Raw genomic sequence first — 23088 nt, forward strand, 5'->3', positions numbered from 1 at the left:
GGTGTAACGGAACACAAACATGATGGTTCTGTACGTACCTCGGCTTTGACATCACGGTTCAGTATGGTTTTGGTACAGCAGGATTAAAAAAACTAAACATAAATTGCTTTTTTTTAATTTAATGGTTTACTGAACAAATTGCTCTTCCTTTAAATAAATTAAATTATAATTAATTTTCTTAGGGATAAAAATCTACCTCAGCTTCTGCTCTAAACTATAGGGAACCCTTTCTTTAATATAAGGTTACAATTAAAGCTGCAGTCCGTAACTTTTGTGTGTTCAAAATTTACAAAATGTATATAATAAGCGAGTACACCATGAATCCATTTTCCAAAGCGTGTTTTTGGCTTGTCCTGAATCACTACGGTACACCTATAATAAGTGTTTATATTCGGACTATTAGACTGGTTCGGGTAGGTACCGCTGCGGATCTAAATTATACAATTTCTATTTGTTGTTGAAATATAATAATTTACAGAGTCAACTTGTTTCATAAAATATTTATTTAAACATATACATTAAATAATTAAGACATCACTAACAGGTAAAGTAAATATAATGAAGTATGGTCTAATATTTAGCAGAATGCTCTTCTCTAGACTTAATTTCTCTTACAAATAACGAGCTGTAGACACTGATGACTTGCCTGAGGTAAAGTAAATGCTACATGACATTTTGTTTACAAGCTGTTTTAATGACGCCTTTCCGTGGTTGAAAACACTGATTGAGCGATTACATGAGGGGTGAGATGTTCATTCATGTATATTTTGTGTTAAAACTAGTAATAAAGATGAAGGGGTGATCACGCTCACATCAGAACTGAGGTGTTAGTATATGGTGATATGTCGCGCCGAACATTTTTGGTACGAATAATATGTGTACTGTTTCACCCCGAGTTATGATGCATTTTCACTATTTGCAATCCAGAAGATCTCTATTAATAGTAAAACTATTATTGTGCCGCATTCCATTTAGCGCACATTCCTACGCTTTCTCTAAAAACCCAATCTTAACATTCAAATCAGTTAAAATCAGTAATTTTCATAAAATGCAGTATACTGTTGCTTGGGCTGTCCAAATTTTTTTAAATTTTAATATTAGTCGAATTTAAAATAAAAAACCACATTCGAATGCAAAAAGGTGTGCGTTAAGGAGGCAGCCTTATCAGTTGCGCACGAGATGCGATGACGATGTAAGTGTCATTACATTTTAATGTTTTTGTTAGCCTATCCAGTTGAAGCCACTAGATGCAAGATGAGATGTATTGCACAATGCCTTTTTGACTACAAAACCACCCACCGATCACAATAATATTGGAAGGCCCTACGGATGGGTACCAAAACCCAGTATTAAATGGGCCCCAGGGCCAAATTATGAAAGACCGTAGTATCAATAAGCTCGGATGTTATCGGTTCTGCTTTCGGTACTGGAGAAATTAAGAAAATACTAAACTATTAATTATATTTAATATTTATATAGAATAAAGATCTCGCCATCCGTTTCTACATGCAATAATATTGAAATATTCAGGTATGATTAGGGGTGTAACGGAACACAAACATGATGGTTCTGTACGTACCTCGGCTTTGACATCACGGTTCAGTATGGTTTTGGTACAGCAGGATTAAAAAAACTAAACATAAATTGCTTTTTTTTAATTTAATGGTTTACTGAACAAATTGCTCTTCCTTTAAATAAATTAAATTATAATTAATTTTCTTAGGGATAAAAATCTACCTCAGCTTCTGCTCTAAACTATAGGGAACCCTTTCTTTAATATAAGGTTACAATTAAAGCTGCAGTCCGTAACTTTTGTGTGTTCAAAATTTACAAAATGTATATAATAAGCGAGTACACCATGAATCCATTTTCCAAAGCGTGTTTTTGGCTTGTCCTGAATCACTACGGTACACCTATAATAAGTGTTTATATTCGGACTATTAGACTGGTTCGGGTAGGTACCGCTGCGGATCTAAATTATACAATTTCTATTTGTTGTTGAAATATAATAATTTACAGAGTCAACTTGTTTCATAAAATATTTATTTAAACATATACATTAAATAATTAAGACATCACTAACAGGTAAAGTAAATATAATGAAGTATGGTCTAATATTTAGCAGAATGCTCTTCTCTAGACTTAATTTCTCTTACAAATAACGAGCTGTAGACACTGATGACTTGCCTGAGGTAAAGTAAATGCTACATGACATTTTGTTTACAAGCTGTTTTAATGACGCCTTTCCGTGGTTGAAAACACTGATTGAGCGATTACATGAGGGGTGAGATGTTCATTCATGTATATTTTGTGTTAAAACTAGTAATAAAGATGAAGGGGTGATCACGCTCACATCAGAACTGAGGTGTTAGTATATGGTGATATGTCGTGCCGAACATTTTTGGTACGAATAATATGTGTACTGTTTCACCCCGAGTTATGATGCATTTTCACTATTTGCAATCCAGAAGATCTCTATTAATAGTAAAACTATTATTGTGCCGCATTCCATTTAGCGCACATTCCTACGCTTTCCCTAAAAACCCAATCTTAACATTCAAATCAGTTAAAATCAGTAATTTTCATAAAATGCAGTATACTGTTGCTTGGGCTGTAAAAAATTTTTTTAATTTCGAATATTCGTCGAATTTAAAATAAAAAAACCACATTCGAATGCAAAAAGGTGTGCGTTAAGGAGGCAGCCTTATCAGTTGCGCACGAGATGCGATGACGATGTAAGTGTCATTACATTTTAATGTTTTTGTTAGCCTATCCAGTTGAAGCCACTAGATGCAGCGCTGCTGTGTTATGTACAAATATTGCGGGAAAAGAGAACATCAAGAGAACATCAATGCGGGGAAGATCTTATGTCAAAACTGAAACCAAGCCGTTCACACAGAAAGCATATTTCGCACATTTTCTAGAGGGACATAATCAACGTTGCACTCGCGTCTCGCACAAAAGCAGCCACATTTTTAGAAAGCCATGTAAAATTAATGTAAGTTCAACTTTAAAAAAAACACATCTCGAGACTTTATGGTGGGTTTTTTCCCCATCCCACTGCAACTCGTGCTTTTAAATGAAAAATGTAAACCGTGTGATTGGCTTTCCGCCCTTTGTATTAAACTATGCATGCATACATGATGCTGTTTTCTCTATCGGTTTTGTTTACAGTTGTTTAAGCAACTTAATTATAATTTATAAACATTATTTTAAACATTATGCACTTTTTTCACAGATAGTCATGTTTTCTTATGCTTTGAATAAACGTGCATTAGTAATATTTTGATCGATGCACCCTCTTGTGGCCTCAGGAGAGAAGCCAAAAGCTTTTTTCCCCCCTAACTGAAATTGTGCATTTTAAATTCGAATATCATTCGAATTTTGATAATATTCAAGTACAAAATTCGAATTTAGTTTTTCAGCCATTTTGACAGCCCTAACTGTTGCTAAACTGCAGGACGTGTTTAAAAAAAAAAAAAAAAGAGAAAGTATTTTTAATTGTTTTCTCCTTATTTAAAATCTTGAGGGCCCCCCCCAGTAGTTTGCTGGGGCCCCCTAGTGGGCTCCAGGCCCCTGTTTGAGAACCACTGCATTATGGTAGTCTTCCTGTGTGACAGAAACATTCACACAGACCTGAGACTGAAATAATCCTCGTGTTCTCACTCACCTCCAAGCGGCGGATGATCTCCCTGAGGGGCAGAGCGCTCTCATTGCCCCCGATAAAGGTGGTGGTGGGCAAGCGGAACACTTTATCCAGATCAGACTCTTCCAGCCCATAGAAACCTGACAGCCAAATACACAACACGTCCAACCCAACCCAGAGAAGAAGGGCAGGTGGAGAGGGAGGGGGACAGTTCTCTATCGGTTTTGTTTATAGTTGTTTAAGCAACTTAATTATAATTGGTTTATAAACATTATTTTAAACATTATGCACTTTTTTCACAGATAGTCATGTTTTCTTATGCTTTGAATAAACGTGCATTAGTAATATTTTGATCGATGCACCCTCTTGTGGCCTCAGGAGAGAAGCCAAAAGCTTTTTTTCCCCCTAACTGAAATTGTGCATTTTAAATTCGAATATCATTCGAATTTTGATATTCAAGTACAAAATTCGAATTTAGTTTTTCAGCCATTTTGACAGCCCTAACTGTTGCTAAACTGCAGGACGTGTTTAAAAAAAAAAAAAAAGAGGAAGTATCTTTTTAATTGTTTTCTCCTTATTTAAAATCTTGAGGGCCCCCCCCAGTAGTTTGCTGGGGCCCCCTAGTGGGCTCCAGGCCCCTGTTTGAGAACCACTGCATTATGGTAGTCTTCCTGTGTGACAGAAACATTCACACAGACCTGAGACTGAAATAATCCTCGTGTTCTCACTCACCTCCAAGCGGCGGATGATCTCCCTGAGGGGCAGAGCGCTCTCATTGCCCCCGATAAAGGTGGTGGTGGGCAAGCGGAACACTTTATCCAGATCAGACTCTTCCAGCCCATAGAAACCTGACAGCCAAATACACAACACGTCCAACCCAACCCAGAGAAGAAGGGCAGGTGGAGAGGGAGGGGGACAGGGTCAACAGAAAAGAGAAGAAACACAAAAGAAGGCCAGCATGGATGTCAGGGGGTGGAGGAGAAATTAAAGTAACAAAGTGAAAAGACAATCCAGAGAGGGAAAGGGTAGATATAAATGATAAAAACAAGAAAAAGAAAAAACGACAGACAGGGAGAGAGAGAGAGAAAAAAACAAGCATGTGTGAGTTAGTGACGATGGAGTAAACGTGAGGATGCCATGGATAACCAGAAACAAGGTGGACATAACAAAAATCACCAGCAAATAGCATGATAAAATGTTAAATAATGGTAACAGCAAAGCGGACAATATATATAAAAGAACATGAAGTGGTTAGTAAATGAATGGAAAAGGAGAAAGAATGAGAGAGAGAAAATGAAGACAAAAGAAAGGTGGTTTGAAAATTAATGAGAGAGTTGGGGTGTGAGGCATTTGGGGGTTCAAATAAAAAAAACAAAAGAAAAGAAAAGTGGGTTAACAGCATGATCATATAATATTGGTGTTAATAACGCTAGTCTAATTGTTTCATTAAATGCACCCTGAATTTAATGTCAACAAACAGCTTTGGATTGTGAGCTGCAATTAATGTATTGAACAATGAAGAGCTCATTCAGTAGTATAATGACACTATTATATTTGTTTATTATTATTATTATTATTATTAATTCAGCAGCTCAAGCCAAAAACTGAAAGATGATACTATTTCATATACAGTTGTACTGTATACACTAAAGTACATATATTTTGACAAAGTGCATTCTAATATAACTAGTATAAATAAACATCAACATCTGTATTGAGAAGTTAATGATTATCTATCCTAGGCCTCTGTGATTTTAAAAATGTGGAAAATGCAAACAAAAATCACAGAATCCAGTCATGCAACTGACAGTATTATTGCAGAATCTCACTGAATTTTTTTAATTAAATGTGTCCATAAAGGATGACATTTATTCACTGTATTGGGGCTGAAACATGAACTGGACATTTCTTTGTGAGATTCACCTTTGAATCGCACACATTCACACTTCCAAAGCATTGAACACAAGATTCAGACGGTTTCTTTATGATCCACAGCAGCACTACTAATTCTAACTTCACAACATGCGGGTTAAAAGCCGGGCAGAACTCTAGTCTTTGAGTATTAAAACGCCTACAGTTTCTCTGAAATGCTTAGTATCTTTGGGCAATGCAAGTTAATTTCATTAATGGATGAAAAATTAGTATTTACCACCGCTCATTCAGTACCTACAACAACATGCCATGCATTATGCTGTACAGAGATACTGACAGGTCAGCACACACAGAAACAGACCTGTCGGTGTTGATCATTTTGGTTGTTCAGCAAGGAGTGCAAAAAGAGGCAGCCATGCACCTCAAGGCATATGAGCGGGTATGTTAAAGAGAGAGAGTAACCTATAGTAGATCAGAGTGTGTTAATGAGAGCGCTAATGAGCGAGAGAGAGAAAAGGGGGGGGGGGGCTGAGCATAGGGAGAGAGTATGAACTTGTTTTTAGTGTGTATATGCATGTGTGCACATGTGGGAATAAAGAAGTGGATATAGAGGGTGTGTGTGTGTGTGTTTTAGGATTATTACAAAAGCATCCAAACTAAATACTGTACATAGACTTTATTAACCGCCACACGAAGCTTCCCTTCACCTTATCTAAAGCTAGAGGACAGCAAAGCCATCAAAATGCACTCCACATCAAAATAACCTCCCCAAAAAAGCCAGACCTTGAGCAGAAGCATTCTTCACTACAAACACAATGTCCACATCTCATCACAATAATCTTTTTCTTTTTTTTTTCTTTTTTATAAATATGCGTGTCCTACTTTCTTTGAACAGCATCTTTTAAAGCTCATTAGGAAAATTCTGGGAGGTTTTGAGCTTAAAGGCTGGAGACTAAACCAGACTAATTATTGAAGCTTACTAGTAGATCGGTGCTGTTATTGTCAACTAAAATGATTAAAGATCCATTTACAATGCGTTATTCTGGCTTTAATATTGTCACAATGTACTTAAGAATTATTGCAATATGGAAAATATTTGCAGTGTATAAAATAATGTATAAAATAAAATGTAAAAAAATTCTACACACAAGAATTTTTTTTTAGTTAATTTGACTATTGTTCTAAAGCAGTTGCACAGAGAATAGTGCCTTATCAGAATATGATAATTTACCAATCATATCCGCAGAAGTCATATCCCAACTTGATCAGTTAAAAAAAATAAAGTTGGGCACATGCACAGATACAGGTGTGTGGAAGGGACACGTAATCTGTATAGCACCGTTTACATACTGTTGAGTTCGACAAACAAATGACAGTAATGCATAACCAAATGTTCCTCCACCTAGAAGTATTCCCACAAGAACAAACTAACAGTGTCTAATATCTGCTTTAAACCCTCAACCCATTTGTCTGGTAGGGTGGCATACTACTGTACTACTTTGATACAAACTGTTTTACAAAGAGAGGAGTTGATATTAGTGTTTGCGGTAATGTATAGCGGTAGTGTATGATTTAGAAATACACTGTTAAAAGATGTCTATGTAAAGTCTGTACACTCCTTATAATGCTGTATGGGATTCTGGACATTACAGAAGTATGACAGTATTTATGAAGACTGAGCCATTCACCAGCACCAGCATAAACACACAGACTCATGTCACAGGCAATGAAAAATCAGGAACTCTGTCTTTTTGGCTATTTTAAATGCTGCTACTAACACAATTCTATGCAAAACAGGCATTGAATATACATCACTCTTACTATTTGGTATTTGGACAGGTGTTTAGAGCATGTGAATTACCCTTTTCCCAATTACAGTTTTGAGAAATTTCAGCAAAGTGAAATTCAGACTCTGTAAAGCAAGGTGAAAAATACAGATGTACATTTATGTGTAATAGTGAAGTTCTCCTGAGTATTGCAATTAATGAACTTTAAGCAGTCTTACATTGGAAATAACTAATATTTTGGAATATATATATATATATATATATATAAATAAAAGCAAAACAAGTGGCTCAAGCGTTTATCTATAAAGAAGTGGATATAGAGGGTGTGTGTGTGTGTGTTTTAGGATTATTACAAAAGCATCCAAACTAAATACTGTACATAGACTTTATTAACCGCCACACGAAGCTTCCCTTCACCTTATCTAAAGCTAGAGGACAGCAAAGCCATCAAAATGCACTCCACATCAAAATAACCTCCCCAAAAAAGCCAGACCTTGAGCAGAAGCATTCTTCACTACAAACACAATGTCCACATCTCATCACAATAATCTTTTTCTTTTTTTTTTCTTTTTTATAAATATGCGTGTCCTACTTTCTTTGAACAGCATCTTTTAAAGCTCATTAGGAAAATTCTGGGAGGTTTTGAGCTTAAAGGCTGGAGACTAAACCAGACTAATTATTGAAGCTTACTAGTAGATCGGTGCTGTTATTGTCAACTAAAATGATTAAAGATCCATTTACAATGCGTTATTCTGGCTTTAATATTGTCACAATGTACTTAAGAATTATTGCAATATGGAAAATATTTGCAGTGTATAAAATAATGTATAAAATAAAATGTAAAAAAATTCTACACACAAGAATTTTTTTTTAGTTAATTTGACTATTGTTCTAAAGCAGTTGCACAGAGAATAGTGCCTTATCAGAATATGATAATTTACCAATCATATCCGCAGAAGTCATATCCCAACTTGATCAGTTAAAAAAAATAAAGTTGGGCACATGCACAGATACAGGTGTGTGGAAGGGACACGTAATCTGTATAGCACCGTTTACATACTGTTGAGTTCGACAAACAAATGACAGTAATGCATAACCAAATGTTCCTCCACCTAGAAGTATTCCCACAAGAACAAACTAACAGTGTCTAATATCTGCTTTAAACCCTCAACCCATTTGTCTGGTAGGGTGGCATACTACTGTACTACTTTGATACAAACTGTTTTACAAAGAGAGGAGTTGATATTAGTGTTTGCGGTAATGTATAGCGGTAGTGTATGATTTAGAAATACACTGTTAAAAGATGTCTATGTAAAGTCTGTACACTCCTTATAATGCTGTATGGGATTCTGGACATTACAGAAGTATGACAGTATTTATGAAGACTGAGCCATTCACCAGCACCAGCATAAACACACAGACTCATGTCACAGGCAATGAAAAATCAGGAACTCTGTCTTTTTGGCTATTTTAAATGCTGCTACTAACACAATTCTATGCAAAACAGGCATTGAATATACATCACTCTTACTATTTGGTATTTGGACAGGTGTTTAGAGCATGTGAATTACCCTTTTCCCAATTACAGTTTTGAGAAATTTCAGCAAAGTGAAATTCAGACTCTGTAAAGCAAGGTGAAAAATACAGATGTACATTTATGTGTAATAGTGAAGTTCTCCTGAGTATTGCAATTAATGAACTTTAAGCAGTCTTACATTGGAAATAACTAATATTTTGGAATATATATATATATATATATATATAAATAAAAGCAAAACAAGTGGCTCAAGCGTTTATCTATTGAAATTCTACACTAGTTCACAAAGTAGAATACAAAGCAGAAATTTTATTCAATGAGGCTGCATTAAATGATCAAAAGTGACAGTAAATACATATACAGTATAATAAATGCTGTTCTTTTGAACTTTCTATTCATAAAAAAAATAAAATCCTGAAAAAAAAATTGTTTCTAAGCAGCACATTTTCTGAATGATTTCTGAAGGATCATGTGACAATGAAGATGGGAGTAATAATGCTGAAAATTCATCTTTGCATCACAGGAATAAATTACATTTTGAAATATATTTTTGATCAAATAAATGCAGCCTTGGTGAGCAGAAGAAACTTCTTTAAAAAAACATTTAATAAATCTTACCAAACCCAAACCTTTGAGCAGTAGTGTACAGTACATTTTTTATTACATTCACTTAATGCTGTTACATTTAAAACAATTCACTATTTTGTATGCCAGAATGTGTCAAATATATTTTATCTCCTTACAAGGGAATCTAAATGTATTAAAACTGAATGAACAGGAGGGGAAAAAATCTATATAAAATCACAATCAGTAAGTTAGAAATTAGATTAAGAGTGAGTGAACTACCAAAACTAGTCACAATTGACTACTTTATTCTCTTGACAGCCCTAAAAAAAAAAGTAAAGTTTTTACTATGACTGAAGATGTCTGAAAAATACAGTTTCAGTCCAAAACAAAATCTGACAATATACAGAATATTTTTGGTGTCTTGATATCTTTAACCCTAAAAGCTACCACAAAATACCATATAAACTTTTATTTGCTGCTAAACGAAGACACATTGTTCTCAGATTGTTCTCAATAATTTTTATGTTCACAGAGTCACTATATTCTAGATTTTCTGACAGTTGTTTGAATGAATATCCTTAAACACTAGTTACAGCTGCCATTCTTAAATCCAAAAGAACATTTCAGATTTTTTTTATTTTTTGGAATTCTTCAAATTTTGGAAAAATATAATGCATAAAATCGAAGTGGCCACAAAGATAACTAGCACTGCCAAAATCAGAAATGCACACAAAAAAGCAGCTAAAACTACGTGCAGCTACTAAAACATTGCTATACAGAGTCACTATATTCTAGATTTTCTGACAGTTGTTTGAATGAATATCCTTAAACACTAGTTACAGCTGCCATTCTTAAATCCAAAAGAACATTTCTGATTTTTTTTATTTATTTATTTTTTGGAATTCTTCAAATTTTGGAAAAAAATAATGCATAAAATCTAAGTGGCCACAAAGTTAACTAGCACTGCCAAAATCAGAAATGCACACAAAAAAGCAGCTAAAACTACGTGCAGCTACTAAAACATTGCTATACAGCAAGAGGCACAGAACTGTTTTGACATTAAAGCCTACCTCCGATGGTTAGAGCACTTAGACGTGTCTTGACATGTGTAAGGTCTGGAGAGGCAGTAGCAGGGAAGAAAAATCCACTGGGAGTTAGTGATTCCCAAAACCTCACAAAGATAATCCCAATGAGAGAGACTAACAAACGTTAAACTACAGCACAGCTACACTAATGATATCTAAAGGCTTGTGCACACCAGGACGATTATCACCGACGTTTAACTAAACAAAGTGACTAAACAAAGTGCCAAACAATGTGAGTGTGCACACCGACGTGCAAAACACGATGCGTAAAAGCATCATTTTTAAAAAAAACATCTCGGGCTTGTTTTTTTTGTTTGACGCGCCACGTTAAAAACTGGCCGACCAATGAGATTGGCACTTTTGTTCACTTGACTGGAACTGCTGAAGTTACAGTAAAACATGACTTGGTGGAGCTCAAGCACAAAACGGTCTTGCCGAGCACACATTAATACCTAACGACAAAGAGGAAGTAAGTAGACCAAGAAGATGCATCGAGGCAAGATGAATGTAGAGCTGCTGGTCTCATTGGTGTCTGAACACAAAAGGCTTTACGACAAACGTGACAGCGACTACAAAAATCTCGATAAAAGGGAGTTGTTATGGAGAGGAATTGCAGATCAAATAGGATTCGATGTGTACCGGGGTATTTCTGTTTTTCATTAAGCGCCATCTAATGTCAGGGAGTGAATTTGCACGTTCACTCGGCTCATCGCCTGCGAAAATCGCTAGGGGATGAACACAAAAGACACGTCGAAAAACGTTGGCGATAAGCGCACGCGATAATTGTCCCGTGTGCACAAGGCTTAAAGAGTCACTTACTGAGGTGAACCACACATCTTAATGTGGATTCCAGACAAAACAACTTTTCTTTACTGAATCACACCAGGCACCAAACCAAGCAATTCCTGCAGCCGTCACCGTTTCAAGGCCCATGATAAATCATAGCCTTCATGACTGGAGAAGATCATGCTGAAATTAAATCCCACACACTGCCAGGCAGAGCCAAGACTAGCTACAGAAAGGATAAATACTGTACTTTCAAAGAAAATGCTTATTTACCATAAAGATTTTACACTTGAGTCATAATTTAGCTTTTAGTCCTCGCTCTCTTTTTTAATTTTGGAGTTATTATTTATTTTTTTACAGTGTAGTTTGTGCAAATGCTGGGAAACCTGGCAAGGAGCCTGAAAAATATGTACTAAGAGGGTATGAAGTAGATATAAAATGCTGCTTCTCAAGAAAGCAAACAAAATACTGTTTTTGGAAAATTGCACCCTTTAAATGTCAGAACACCTTTAATGCATGTTCCTCTATATACAGTGACAATGCACAGAGTGCAAATGATTTTATGAGCTGTCCTCTTATATAAGTGCAGCAATAAATGCTCACATACGCTCATACCTACATCAATATACACACAAAAGGCACTGCAGAGTGAAAATTAATTATGAAATTAATACATGTTTTGAAAGTACTGGTTCAACACATTAAAAAAAGGATTCTTTTGAATTATTTAAAAAATGTACTGTTGTAGTTTATGTATGCGAGTAACTAGTTAAACAAATTACCTATAGGGAATTATCAGACCTAGAGGGACTTTTTTTGCATTCACTTTGTGGCAAAATATGCTGAATATAAACAATACAATTAATTAAAATATTTACTACATTAACATACTAAGGCAGGAAATTATAGCCTGACATGAACGTTTTTATTTGCCGTTTATAAATTTGGCACATATTAAATTTATAATTGTAGTAAGGTATAAATATAGATTAATGGAGTTAAGTCTATTATATCTAAGATGGCGTGCAGTGGTATTCTGAAGTCCCCTTCTGTCTTTCTTGATTCACACTTAATTTCTATTTTATGGTAAAACCGTGTCCAGGTTAAACATAACCCAGATGTTGGTTACACAGGTGTTTATGCATTAGTCTCTGAAGGAAATAAAGGAGCTGAGAGGCATTAGGGCATCAGGGTTAGTAAACTACTTGGCAAAGCTTAGCAGTGAGAGGAGAGATAAAGAAACACTTTCACCATTTTACATTAGATCAGCTTCAGGTATCAGTTTAATCTTTCGCCAAACATCTATAAAATGGTTACTACATATTAATATATTAGGGACATACACTTTCATTAAAATGTTATCTTACTAGGCAAATTCATTCAGTGTATTAACCCTTTCACTAAATGACTGCCAATAACAGAATGTTGCAATGCAACAAATAAGTGATATGGCAAACAGGTGTTTTAGCTTGACTGAAATGCTTTTATGGACCAATCAGATGCCAAGACTTCTTGTGCTTTAATAGATGCCATATTTAATATCATGAAAGAAATGTGGGTTTGTACAGAAGTACAGTCTGATCAACATGTTTTCAGATGCTATGTAAGTTCCCAGGATTTCTGAATGCTCAACACCTAGGTTTAGTGTTGTTATGGTCAACTAAAACGATTAAAAAAAAAAAAATTGTTCAATGTAAAAAATTACATTTTAATTAAATTTAAATTAAGTTGAAATTAAACCCACTGTATGTAGTTTTGTGTATTTTTGCAACTTCAGCATCCCCTACAGTAAAGTCAGTGAAACTCGCTGTGGTAAATATATCACTGTCGCAATTATAGGAGGACAGTTGTACACATTAGGGATGGGCGACACCTCATTTTATTTTCGATCCGATACCGATATTTTCAAGACCAGTATCGCCGATAACAATACCTCTAAACTAAACTAATTTTCACTAAATGACTGCCAATAACAGAATGTTGCAATGCAACAAATAAGTGATATGGCAAACAGGTGTTTTAGCTTGACTGAAATGCTTTTATGGACCAATCAGATGCCAAGACTTCTTGTGCTTTAATAGATGCCATATTTAATATCATGAAAGAAATGTGGGTTTGTACAGAAGTACAGTCTGATCAACATGTTTTCAGATGCTATGTAAGTTCCCAGGATTTCTGAATGCTCAACACCTAGGTTTAGTGTTGTTATGGTCAACTAAAACGATTTAAAAAAAAAAAAATTTTCAATGTAAAAAATTACATTTTAATTAAATTTAAATTAAGTTGAAATTAAACCCACTGTATGTAGTTTTGTGTATTTTTGCAACTTCAGCATCCCCTACAGTAAAGTCAGTGAAACTCGCTGTGGTAAATATATCACTATCGCAATTATAGGAGGACAGTTGTACACATTAGGGATGGGCGACACCTCATTTTATTTTCGATCCGATACCGATATTTTCAAGACCAGTATCGCCGATAACAATACCTCTAAACTAAACTAATCTTTTAGATTATTAAAAGAATATAATCAGTAATTATACTTAATATTAGATTTTAAAGCCATGTTTTTTAACATTTCATAGGCCTTTTTCAGAAATAAAATATACTATAATTGTATTTTAGCCCTTTACTGGGGCAGTAACCTCAAAGGTGCAACTATACCCCTAAAAGTGAGCATATTAGTACCATACAAGTATGCATGCTTTAAGGGTAGATAAGTTACAAAGGTGCACCTATGATGGTACCTCATGAAAAATAAAGTACTAAAATGTATTATTATTATTATTACAATGGTAAATTTGTGGTTACTGCAGTTTTACTACAAATACTAAACTGTGGTTATTGTAATAAAACCATGGTTCATTTTTGTAAAAGGCTGCCAGGCTGTTGTACTCCTAAAGGTGAAACTTTAGCATATTTTTTTCTGACAGATTTATTAACAGCAATTACAGAACATAACACAATCCATTTGAACTTTTAACAACCAGTTTAAATAAATGTACTTGCACAAACTAGCCAATTTAAAATGAATATTACATGTACACAAAAGTTTGGGGTCAGTAAGATTTTGTAATATATATTTTTTAAGTCTCATGCTTACCAAGGCTGCACTTATTTGAGAGAGAAAAAAAGAAAAAGAAAAACAGTAAAAGCAGCAATATTGTGAAATATAACAATTAAAATAACTATTTTAATATATTTTAAAATGTAATTTAAAATTCATCTGATCAAAGCAGAATTTTCAGCATCATTACTGCAGTCTTCAGTGTCACATGATCCTTCAGAAATCATTCTAATATACTGATTTGCTGCTCAAGAAACATTTATTATTATTGCTGCTTCATATCTGTGTGGAAACCGTGATGCATTTTTCAGAATTAATTTTATATATAGTAACAATGTTATGTAATGTAATGTAATAATTTGGCAATGGTTTCTTAAGATCTACTTACGCTTCTGATGCTTTTGGAAAACGCAGCCCTATTTAAACAAGCACTCTGAGCCATGCGTCAGCAGCAAACGCTGTCTGTGATTGATTGGTTCTGTCTTTCAGCATTTCTGTGTGTTCTGATGAGCAGGAGAAATGGTTCTATCCAACACAATTATTCGCTAATATACTTAGAAGCTTTTTTTATGCACCGAATTTCTTGATAAATAAAATGAATGGTTAAAAAATGCACTTTAGAATCAATATTTTTATGTGAGGATCGATCCTTTCGATACAACATCAGTATCGAAAGTATCGATACTTAAGGATCAATCCGCCCATCCCTAGTACACAAGAATTTGTTGCTGCCGTCAAGTAATCCTCCTTTTTCACAGAATTTTAAACCAGTTCACCAAATTGATATACTCCTAGAACAGTTTGGAGGGAAGCGTGGGAAATAAACAAAATCTATCACTTTATTAGATGTCAGCGTACCATGAGAATAATTTTGAAACTGATATTTCAAGGTAAAAAAATAAATAAAAAAACTTTATTACAGTTGCTTAAATAAAATAGAAACATGTGACCCTGGACCACAAAACCAGTCATAAGGGTAAATTTTTTGAAATTGAGATTTATACATGGTCTGAAAGCCAAATAGATAAGCTTTCCTTTGATTTATGGTTTGTTAGGACAGGACAATATTTGGCTGAGATACAACTATTTGAAAATATGGAATCTGAGGGTGCAAAAAAAATCTAAATATTGAGAAAATCACCTTTAAAGTTGTCCAAATTAAGTTATTAGCAATGCATATTAATAATCAAAAAATAAGTTTAGATAGATTTACGGTAGGAAATTTACAAAATATCTTCATGGAACATGATCTTTACTTAATGTCCTAATGATTTTTGACATTAAAAAAATCGATAATGTTGACCCATACAATGTATTTTTGGCTATTGCTACAAATATACCCATGCGACTTATGACTGGTTTTGTGCTCCAGGGTCACATATTAGACAAAAAACTTAAAATTATGGGCTAGATTTACTAACAGCTTGCACCAGTTTAAGCAGTCTTTTGGTATTAAAGGGTTAGTTCACCCAAAAATGAAAATTCTGTCATTAATTACTCACCCTCATGTCGTTCTAAACCCGAAAGACCTCCGTTCATCTTCGGAACACAAATTAAGATATTTTTGATGAATTCTGACAGCTCCCTGACCCTCCCATAGACAGCAATGTAATCACCACGATCAAGGTCCAGAGACGTAGCAAGGAGATCGGTAAAATAATCCATGTGACATCAGTGGTTCAACCGTAATTTTACGAAGCTACGAGAATACTTTTTGTGCGCAAAAGAAAACAAAAATAATGACTTTATTCAACAATTCGTCTCCTCCGCATCACCCTGGCACCATTTTGGAGAATATCCACTGAACGTAAACAACGTATGCTATTCTGTGTCAGCTGCGCCATGCGGATACGTTGTTTTCATTCCAATCAAAGCGTAAACAACGTAGAAAACGTATGCGTGTGATTACATAAACTAAATTTTCATGAAATGCACCAATGTATCGACCCGTTTACGTTCATAACTACCACTGAAGTAAATTATACTTAATACTACTCAAGGTAACTAATAGCAGAATATAGGCTGCGTTTACACGGCAACATAATACAGCTGTCAGTTTCATATTTTGAACTTAATACGTTTATGTTCATACATTTAGTTTTTTATGACTGTGACTGCTGCATTCTATAACCGAAGTGACACCTGCAAATTCTCAGGACAAATTTTCAACTGCGTTCATAGCAAACCTGCACTGACAGCTAGTTGTTTGTCAGGTCATATAATGCGAGAGCTGATATCGACATTGCCATCTTTGATAATGAACATGAATCGCCTGCGAACTATGGCTCTGTGTAGTAAATGCCGCTCCATCTGAACGCACGCATTCGATTTTTTGCACAGCCCTACATTATGGTAACCTGAGAATACGGTTGTGACTTGTTTACAGTGAGTGTTGAACTATTCACATTGGGCTGAATTTATTTACTGTCTCTAAATGATGCCCTAATATTTGTTCATTATTAAACTACTAACTGAAAAAGAATCAACAGATTAATTGATTTAATTAGCTGCAGGCTTACAAGTGATGGTACTTTCATCCATCAGTCTCATTTGCATTCTCCTCAAAGTATTCTCTCTATGGTCATTAATTTGTACAGATGCTTGATGGAGAAGAATGTAAAAACCTTAATCAACAGTTTAACTAGAATGCATGTGAATCGAGAGGTTTATACTTCCGATTATGGTCTGCCATCAGACCACTGATAGCTCCTATAAGAGTTTCTGCATCATCTAGCATTGGTCCATGATGGATACAAGTACAAATGTAAAATGACATGGTGTCTGGAAACCAGCAACCATATCAAGCCTAACCTCTCCAGCAGAACAGTGTGCAGAAAAAAGAAAGTTTGCTTGTGTGCTTGTAACGGCAAGGTCAAAACATATAAGCAAGCCAATCTCTACAAAGACTGGTCTAGCAAAGCACGTCGTTCCAGCCACCTCAAGCGTGCTACTGTACAGGAAGGGGCGGAGCTGCTATCTTAAAGTGATGTATAGCCTTCTCCTTTTGTAGAAGCCAAATACTGTGCTGCTGGCCTTGATCACAGCAAACCCAGAATTACAACAGTCAGTCTAAATATAAAAAAAATATAAAACTGCTTTCCAGAAAAGTTGATGAGTTTCTTCAATCATGAATTTAACACACTACCCATCATTCTGAATAAGTTATGAAGGTGGAGCTGAGATTCAATCACCAACCGTCATGGAAAGCAGTTTCTAACCAAGGTTTGGCGGACATTCATAATTCCTCACCGAGTTTATCCGATGATGTAATAATGTCAGTGGGAACGCACGAATCCAGATCAGCATCCATAATCCCAAGAGGGTCCAGCTGAGCCACATGGTGACCACGTATCTACAGGAGACAAGAGGTCCCCCCAAAAACATGGGAGCCGAGCGCAAAACCACCCACAAGGAAAAGATATAGAAGGGGGGAGAAAGAGGGCACAGAAGAGGAAGTGCAGAACAGCAAGTGAACAAGAAGGTCGAGATGATATATGAAGTGTGATTGAAGATGAAATTAAGTGTCGGGTGCAGAGGGGGTTGGGGTATAAGAGTTGAAAAACAGGGGAAAGAAGAAATGAGAGAAAGAGGGACAGATAAAGGGAAGGGGAAAGCAACAATCACACAAAACAGGCTCATTAATGGTGGTCTGTTGAGCTGTGGGGGACAGAAAACATTTCTCACCAACATGCTGGAACCCAGTAGCTACTGGGGCCTCGTCAAAATTTACACAACTGATGCCAAGTGGGTCGAGGTTTGCATTGTGATGCCCCATTACCTGGAAACAAGGCAACAGCAGTCACAAGACATTAGGAGTTCACTAAGCAGATCCCATGACTGTGAATTGAGCCCAATCTTTCACAGTGTCACAAATGCGTGATGTGAAACGATATAACCAAAATGAGGTATTGCACAATTTGGCATTTTCAATCAAACGGGACTATCTGCTAGAGGTCGAACAATATTTCATTTTACCAATTAATTGCCACATTTATGGAACCATTTATTTGCTTTATGAAACTACCGGTTATTGGGAAAATCAGTGGTGATAGTTGGTGAACCTGATCACTTGTTTTAGTGTTGTGGTTTATTAATGTTCCTATGTGGCCTGTGCCGGAGGATTATTATTAGCCACTGTGCAATAAATCAAAGTCAAGGATGGAAACTGTTCACCTGTCATCATAATTCAACATTGTAAATAAAAAATATGTTATTTGTGAAGACCCAGCAAGCTGCATTTTTACTTTGTAGTTTCATATGATATTAAAAACAAAATCGTCAGTGTGATGAGGCCCATTTATTTTTTCATTTGATTTATTTTTAAACTCTGTCATTACTGTTAATTTCACATATTTAGCACTAATAAAAATTAACTGAAAAGTTATGTTTGCATTCATATTTCTTTATTATTAGAAACTATTGACTACATTAAAGGGGTCATATGACGCAATTTCAATTTTTCCTTTCTCTTTGGAGTGTTACAAGCTCTTAAGGAAGATCTGTAAAGTTGCAAAGACTAAAGTCTCAAATCCAAAGAGATATTCTTTATAAAAGTTAAGAGTCAGCCACGCCTACCTAAAACGGCTCGTTCTAACACGCCCCCACATGTCTACATCACGATGTGGGAAGATTTGCATAACGCTGCCCAAATGTTCACGCAAAGAAAGAAGGCGTAACTTTTATTCTCGCTGTAGTATTGTTGTTGCCGCCGCCATGTCGTGAAGGCGCTGTGTGTTTCGTTGTGAAAGCGAAACTATTTAGTTTGGCCTTCCAAAAGAGGATGATATCTGCTTCGTCATGCCTGGAGCTGATCCGTGCTGGTCGCTGAGGAAATACTACAACTTTCCTGGAATACTACAACTACAACTGGATCACCGGATTGGCTTTCACTGTGGACGAAGCTGAGTCCAGCCCGGGGTCGTCACATGTGGTTGCCGTAAGCCCTACGGACGCTCCTTCGTCGAATCCGCCGGCCGCGCCGTTCTCAAGCCTGCCGCCTCTGCTCACTCTAGCCCTCCGGCCATTCCTCACTCTAGCCCCCGGCCTCTGCTCACTCTAGCCCTCCGGCCATTCCTCACTCTAGCCCCCGGCCTCTGCTCACTCTAGCCCTCCGGCCATTCCTCACTCTAGCCCCCGGCCTCTGCTCACTCTAGCCCTCCGGCCATTCCTCACTCTAGCCCCCGGCCTCTGCTCACTCTAGCCCTCCGGCCATTCCTCACTCTAGCCCCCGGCCTCTGCTCACTCTAGCCCTCCGGCCATTCCTCACTCTAGCCCCCGGCCTCTGCTCACTCTAGCCCCCCGGCCGTTCCTCACTCTAGGCCGCCGTGTGTGACACTGTGTTTAATTGTGAAAGCGAAACTACTTTGTTTGGCCTTCCAAAAATGGACACGACTAGAAATCAGTGGCTAAGTTGTATTTACAACACTGTTCCAGAACACTTCAACACAAATATTCAGATGTGTGCAGCACATTTTATGAAGGACCGTTTCCTGACCCTGGGAGAGTAGATTACAATGCCGGCTGCTCTGACTCACGGACTGCAAGTACGTTTTTTATCTTTAAAGTGAGTTTTTTGGGCAGTGTAGAGTAGGGCTTGTTGTTTGTCATTTCTCCGATCACAAATGCAGACATGGTTTTATGTTTACGCGGCGCGATACAACGCGTAAAAAGACAGTACAAGTCATTATAATCCATAATTATGTCCACACTGGATGCAACGAATGCCTCGTTTATAATGGATTTTTTTCATGTTTTTGAATCATCGCTCCGGCCTGACAGGGCATCATCACAGTCTGGTAGAGGCGTAACATTTCCGTCACACGCTTGAGGTATTCGGCCAATCATAACGCACTGGATAGCTGGCCAATCACAGCACACCTTGCTTTTCAGAAAGACGGGGCATAGAGGAGAAACAATAATGTACAGTATGTGGAAAATAATGTGCTTTTTGAACCTTAAACCGCCTAAACATTTCATTACACCGAATACACAAAATAATGTTCTTTTTAGCAACATCATATGACCCCTTTAATCAATTATTGGCTATATTTTTCACCTTAGTTATCGGCAAACCGCAACACTGGTCGACCTCTGCTATCTGCTTAGTGAATGTTCTCCTGTGACCTCAAAAGCACATCTTCTCATTTTTTTTTTACAAAATGAATATGGATCTCTTACCTTGTTAAAGGTTCACGTTGCAAACTCATTAAAGGCAGCATTGAGATATCAATTTTAAGCCAATATTTTTAAAGAAGCAACTGCACAGGGTTTTTAAAATCTGTGTGTGTACCTGATAGGCCCTGATGAGGGACTGGACTGCCAGATGGTCTTCCACCAGTTTCTCCACATTCGGCTGGGCCCCCACCAGAGACTGGGCCTGAGTGAGCCCGGCCAGACTCACTCCCATTGGAGGAGGACTCTGGTAGGCTGAACCTGGGGGGGCACCAGCATTAGCATTCCTGAAGAAAATGTCCCAAGACTGGAGAACAAAAAAAGGGCCAGGATTTAGGCAGCTTAATTACAGTAAGTTGCAATCAATAGCTTAAAAAAACATACTGAATTGGATATGAAGATATTACTAAAATCATTTTGAACATCATCTAATAAAGCAGACAAATCCAAAGGTCTAAACCATTTTACATAGTACGTAAGTTTGGACTGTTTCACAGTAACAGTGACAAAAACAGTGTGAACAAAAAACTATAATAAAACTCTTGGTTTATTTTCACCAAATTAAACATCTGTGGAATACATAAATGGATTTATATTGTTTTTGAACATGACCCAACTATAAAACAATGTCTGATAATGCAGCATTTGTGCTACAGACTTATCAGACTATAAATCATGTGGCTTGTTAGGAAAACCAGAAACAGCTGGATTAATACTTAATACAATATTTCAAAGCCTTTTCCATTAAAATAACCCTCACAATTAGGGTAGAGAGTGAGACCATTAATTCTACTTTTTGTGTTTCTAAATGTCTTACCAATACAATGTGAAGTTGTAGAAAATGTTCAGGGATTGTGGTCCTGAAGATCTATCATAATTGAGCTGGAGCTTTACAATTCATTCACATTCATATAAAAAATATAAACAACATAACATTTTCTTTTAAAGCATGTGTGTACATTTACACATAATATTGATAATATAATTTCAGTAATGATGGTGTTGGAGCCTTTTGAAAGGTATATGAAATGGATGTCAGTGACCTTATTAAACCTTTTTAACATGAGTCAAATTTCACATGACGACACAAAGTTTGTCCTTGTTCTTTTGCATGGTGAACAATTCTATGAGACTCCGCATTGAGTTTGCAGTGACACAACTAACGACTCTGAACAGGTGTGGGTTGACATTGTGATTTGTCAAATAACAGGCACTAAACAAACTCAAAGCCTGTCACTGGAAAGAAGAACTGTTTGCAATTCAGCTCCAAAGTTATAAGACAAAAGCCCTATACAGGTATGGGTCTGGTGAATGAATTTCTATGACCCCCTCCTAGTTTGTGATTTTTAAATAAACCAGTTAGATTTCCATTTGCCAGTTATCATAGATCTGAACAATTCTACTTAAAGGGGTAATTCACTCCTGGCAAGATAGGCTTTTAATTAAAACCTGGCTGTCTGTAGTAGTAGAGGTGAACGGGTCTTTTTTTTTTTTTTAATTGGGACTAGATAAAGTACAGGCAAATGTAGTCATGGAGGGCCACTGACCTGCAGAGTTTAGCTCCAACCCTAAAAAAAACTCACCTGCCTGCAGCCTTCTAGTAATCCTGAAGATCTTAATTAGCTAGTTCAGGTAAAGCCACTAGAAGGCAAGCCTGCAACCAATGGCCGAAAAAGCATAATGGCTTAAGCTAACGCTTCCAGACCGGCAGTAGGTGGGAAAGGAGACCAGAGGCCGTTTTTTTTAATGGATGTCAATGGAGGAGAGGCTTCACTTCGCTGAATAAACAGCTTTTTAGAGGAAACGGCTCATCATTTAATAAATCGACAGCCTATCTGCTAATCTTCAACGTGTTTTAGACAAAAAAATACTTTTGGATTTAACTATTCTTAGAGTTTACCACGGGGAAAAAATGCCGTTTTATAAGAAAAGTCACTGACTTTTTGCGAAAGATGGGATACAGCTTATGGCATTCCCCATTCATTCCTATGGTATCTGTAAACGCTGATTGAGTGTTGTACAACTCTGACTGAAATTCAATGTCAAGGCTGTAATGTGATTGGTTATTAAGGGACACGTGATCCGAGTTAGCCGTTACGCTTTATCCAATGGTAAGTAATACAGACCCTCTCATCTCCTTATAGTAAGACAATCTCTGGTTCAGGTGCATTTGATTAGGGTTGGAGATAAACTCTGTAGAACAGTGGCCCTCCATGACTGAGTTTGCCCATTCCTGGGACTAGGGCTGGACGATATGGCCAAAATTGATATCACGATATATTTCTTCATTTCGGTCGATACGATATAATTCCGATATCGATATGAACACAATTTATCTGAATTCGAAATCTTGTGTAACATTATAAATGCCTTTATCATCACTTTTGATGAATTTTAGCATCCTTGCTAAATAAAAGTATTCATTTCTATAATTTCTTTCCCAAAAAATTTATAAAAATGATACTGAATGGAATAGTGTATAATGTTACAAAAGTTTTTTTATTTCAGATAAATGCTGATCTTTGGATCTTTCTATTCATCAAAGAATCCTGAAAAAAAAAATTACTCAA

General features: G+C 36.4%; 1 protein-coding gene across 1 annotated transcript in view; it reads right to left on the bottom strand.

The window, feature by feature from the left end:
• Positions 1–23088, bottom strand: part of ogdha (oxoglutarate dehydrogenase a) — a 42374-nt gene that overhangs the window by 13732 nt on the left and 5554 nt on the right. The window contains exons 3-5 of the mRNA XM_016252532.1: positions 20637–20825; positions 17597–17699; positions 4379–4494 (exon numbers count right to left, since the gene is read on the bottom strand). Coding sequence (XP_016108018.1) covers positions 4379–4494; positions 17597–17699; positions 20637–20825 — 408 coding nt within the window. The remainder of the gene's footprint in view (positions 1–4378; positions 4495–17596; positions 17700–20636; positions 20826–23088) is intronic.

The sequence above is a fragment of the Sinocyclocheilus grahami genome, unplaced genomic scaffold (assembly GCF_001515645.1).
Source record: "Sinocyclocheilus grahami isolate Dianchi unplaced genomic scaffold, SAMN03320097.WGS_v1.1 scaffold1117.1, whole genome shotgun sequence".
Lineage (NCBI taxonomy): Eukaryota > Metazoa > Chordata > Actinopteri > Cypriniformes > Cyprinidae > Sinocyclocheilus > Sinocyclocheilus grahami.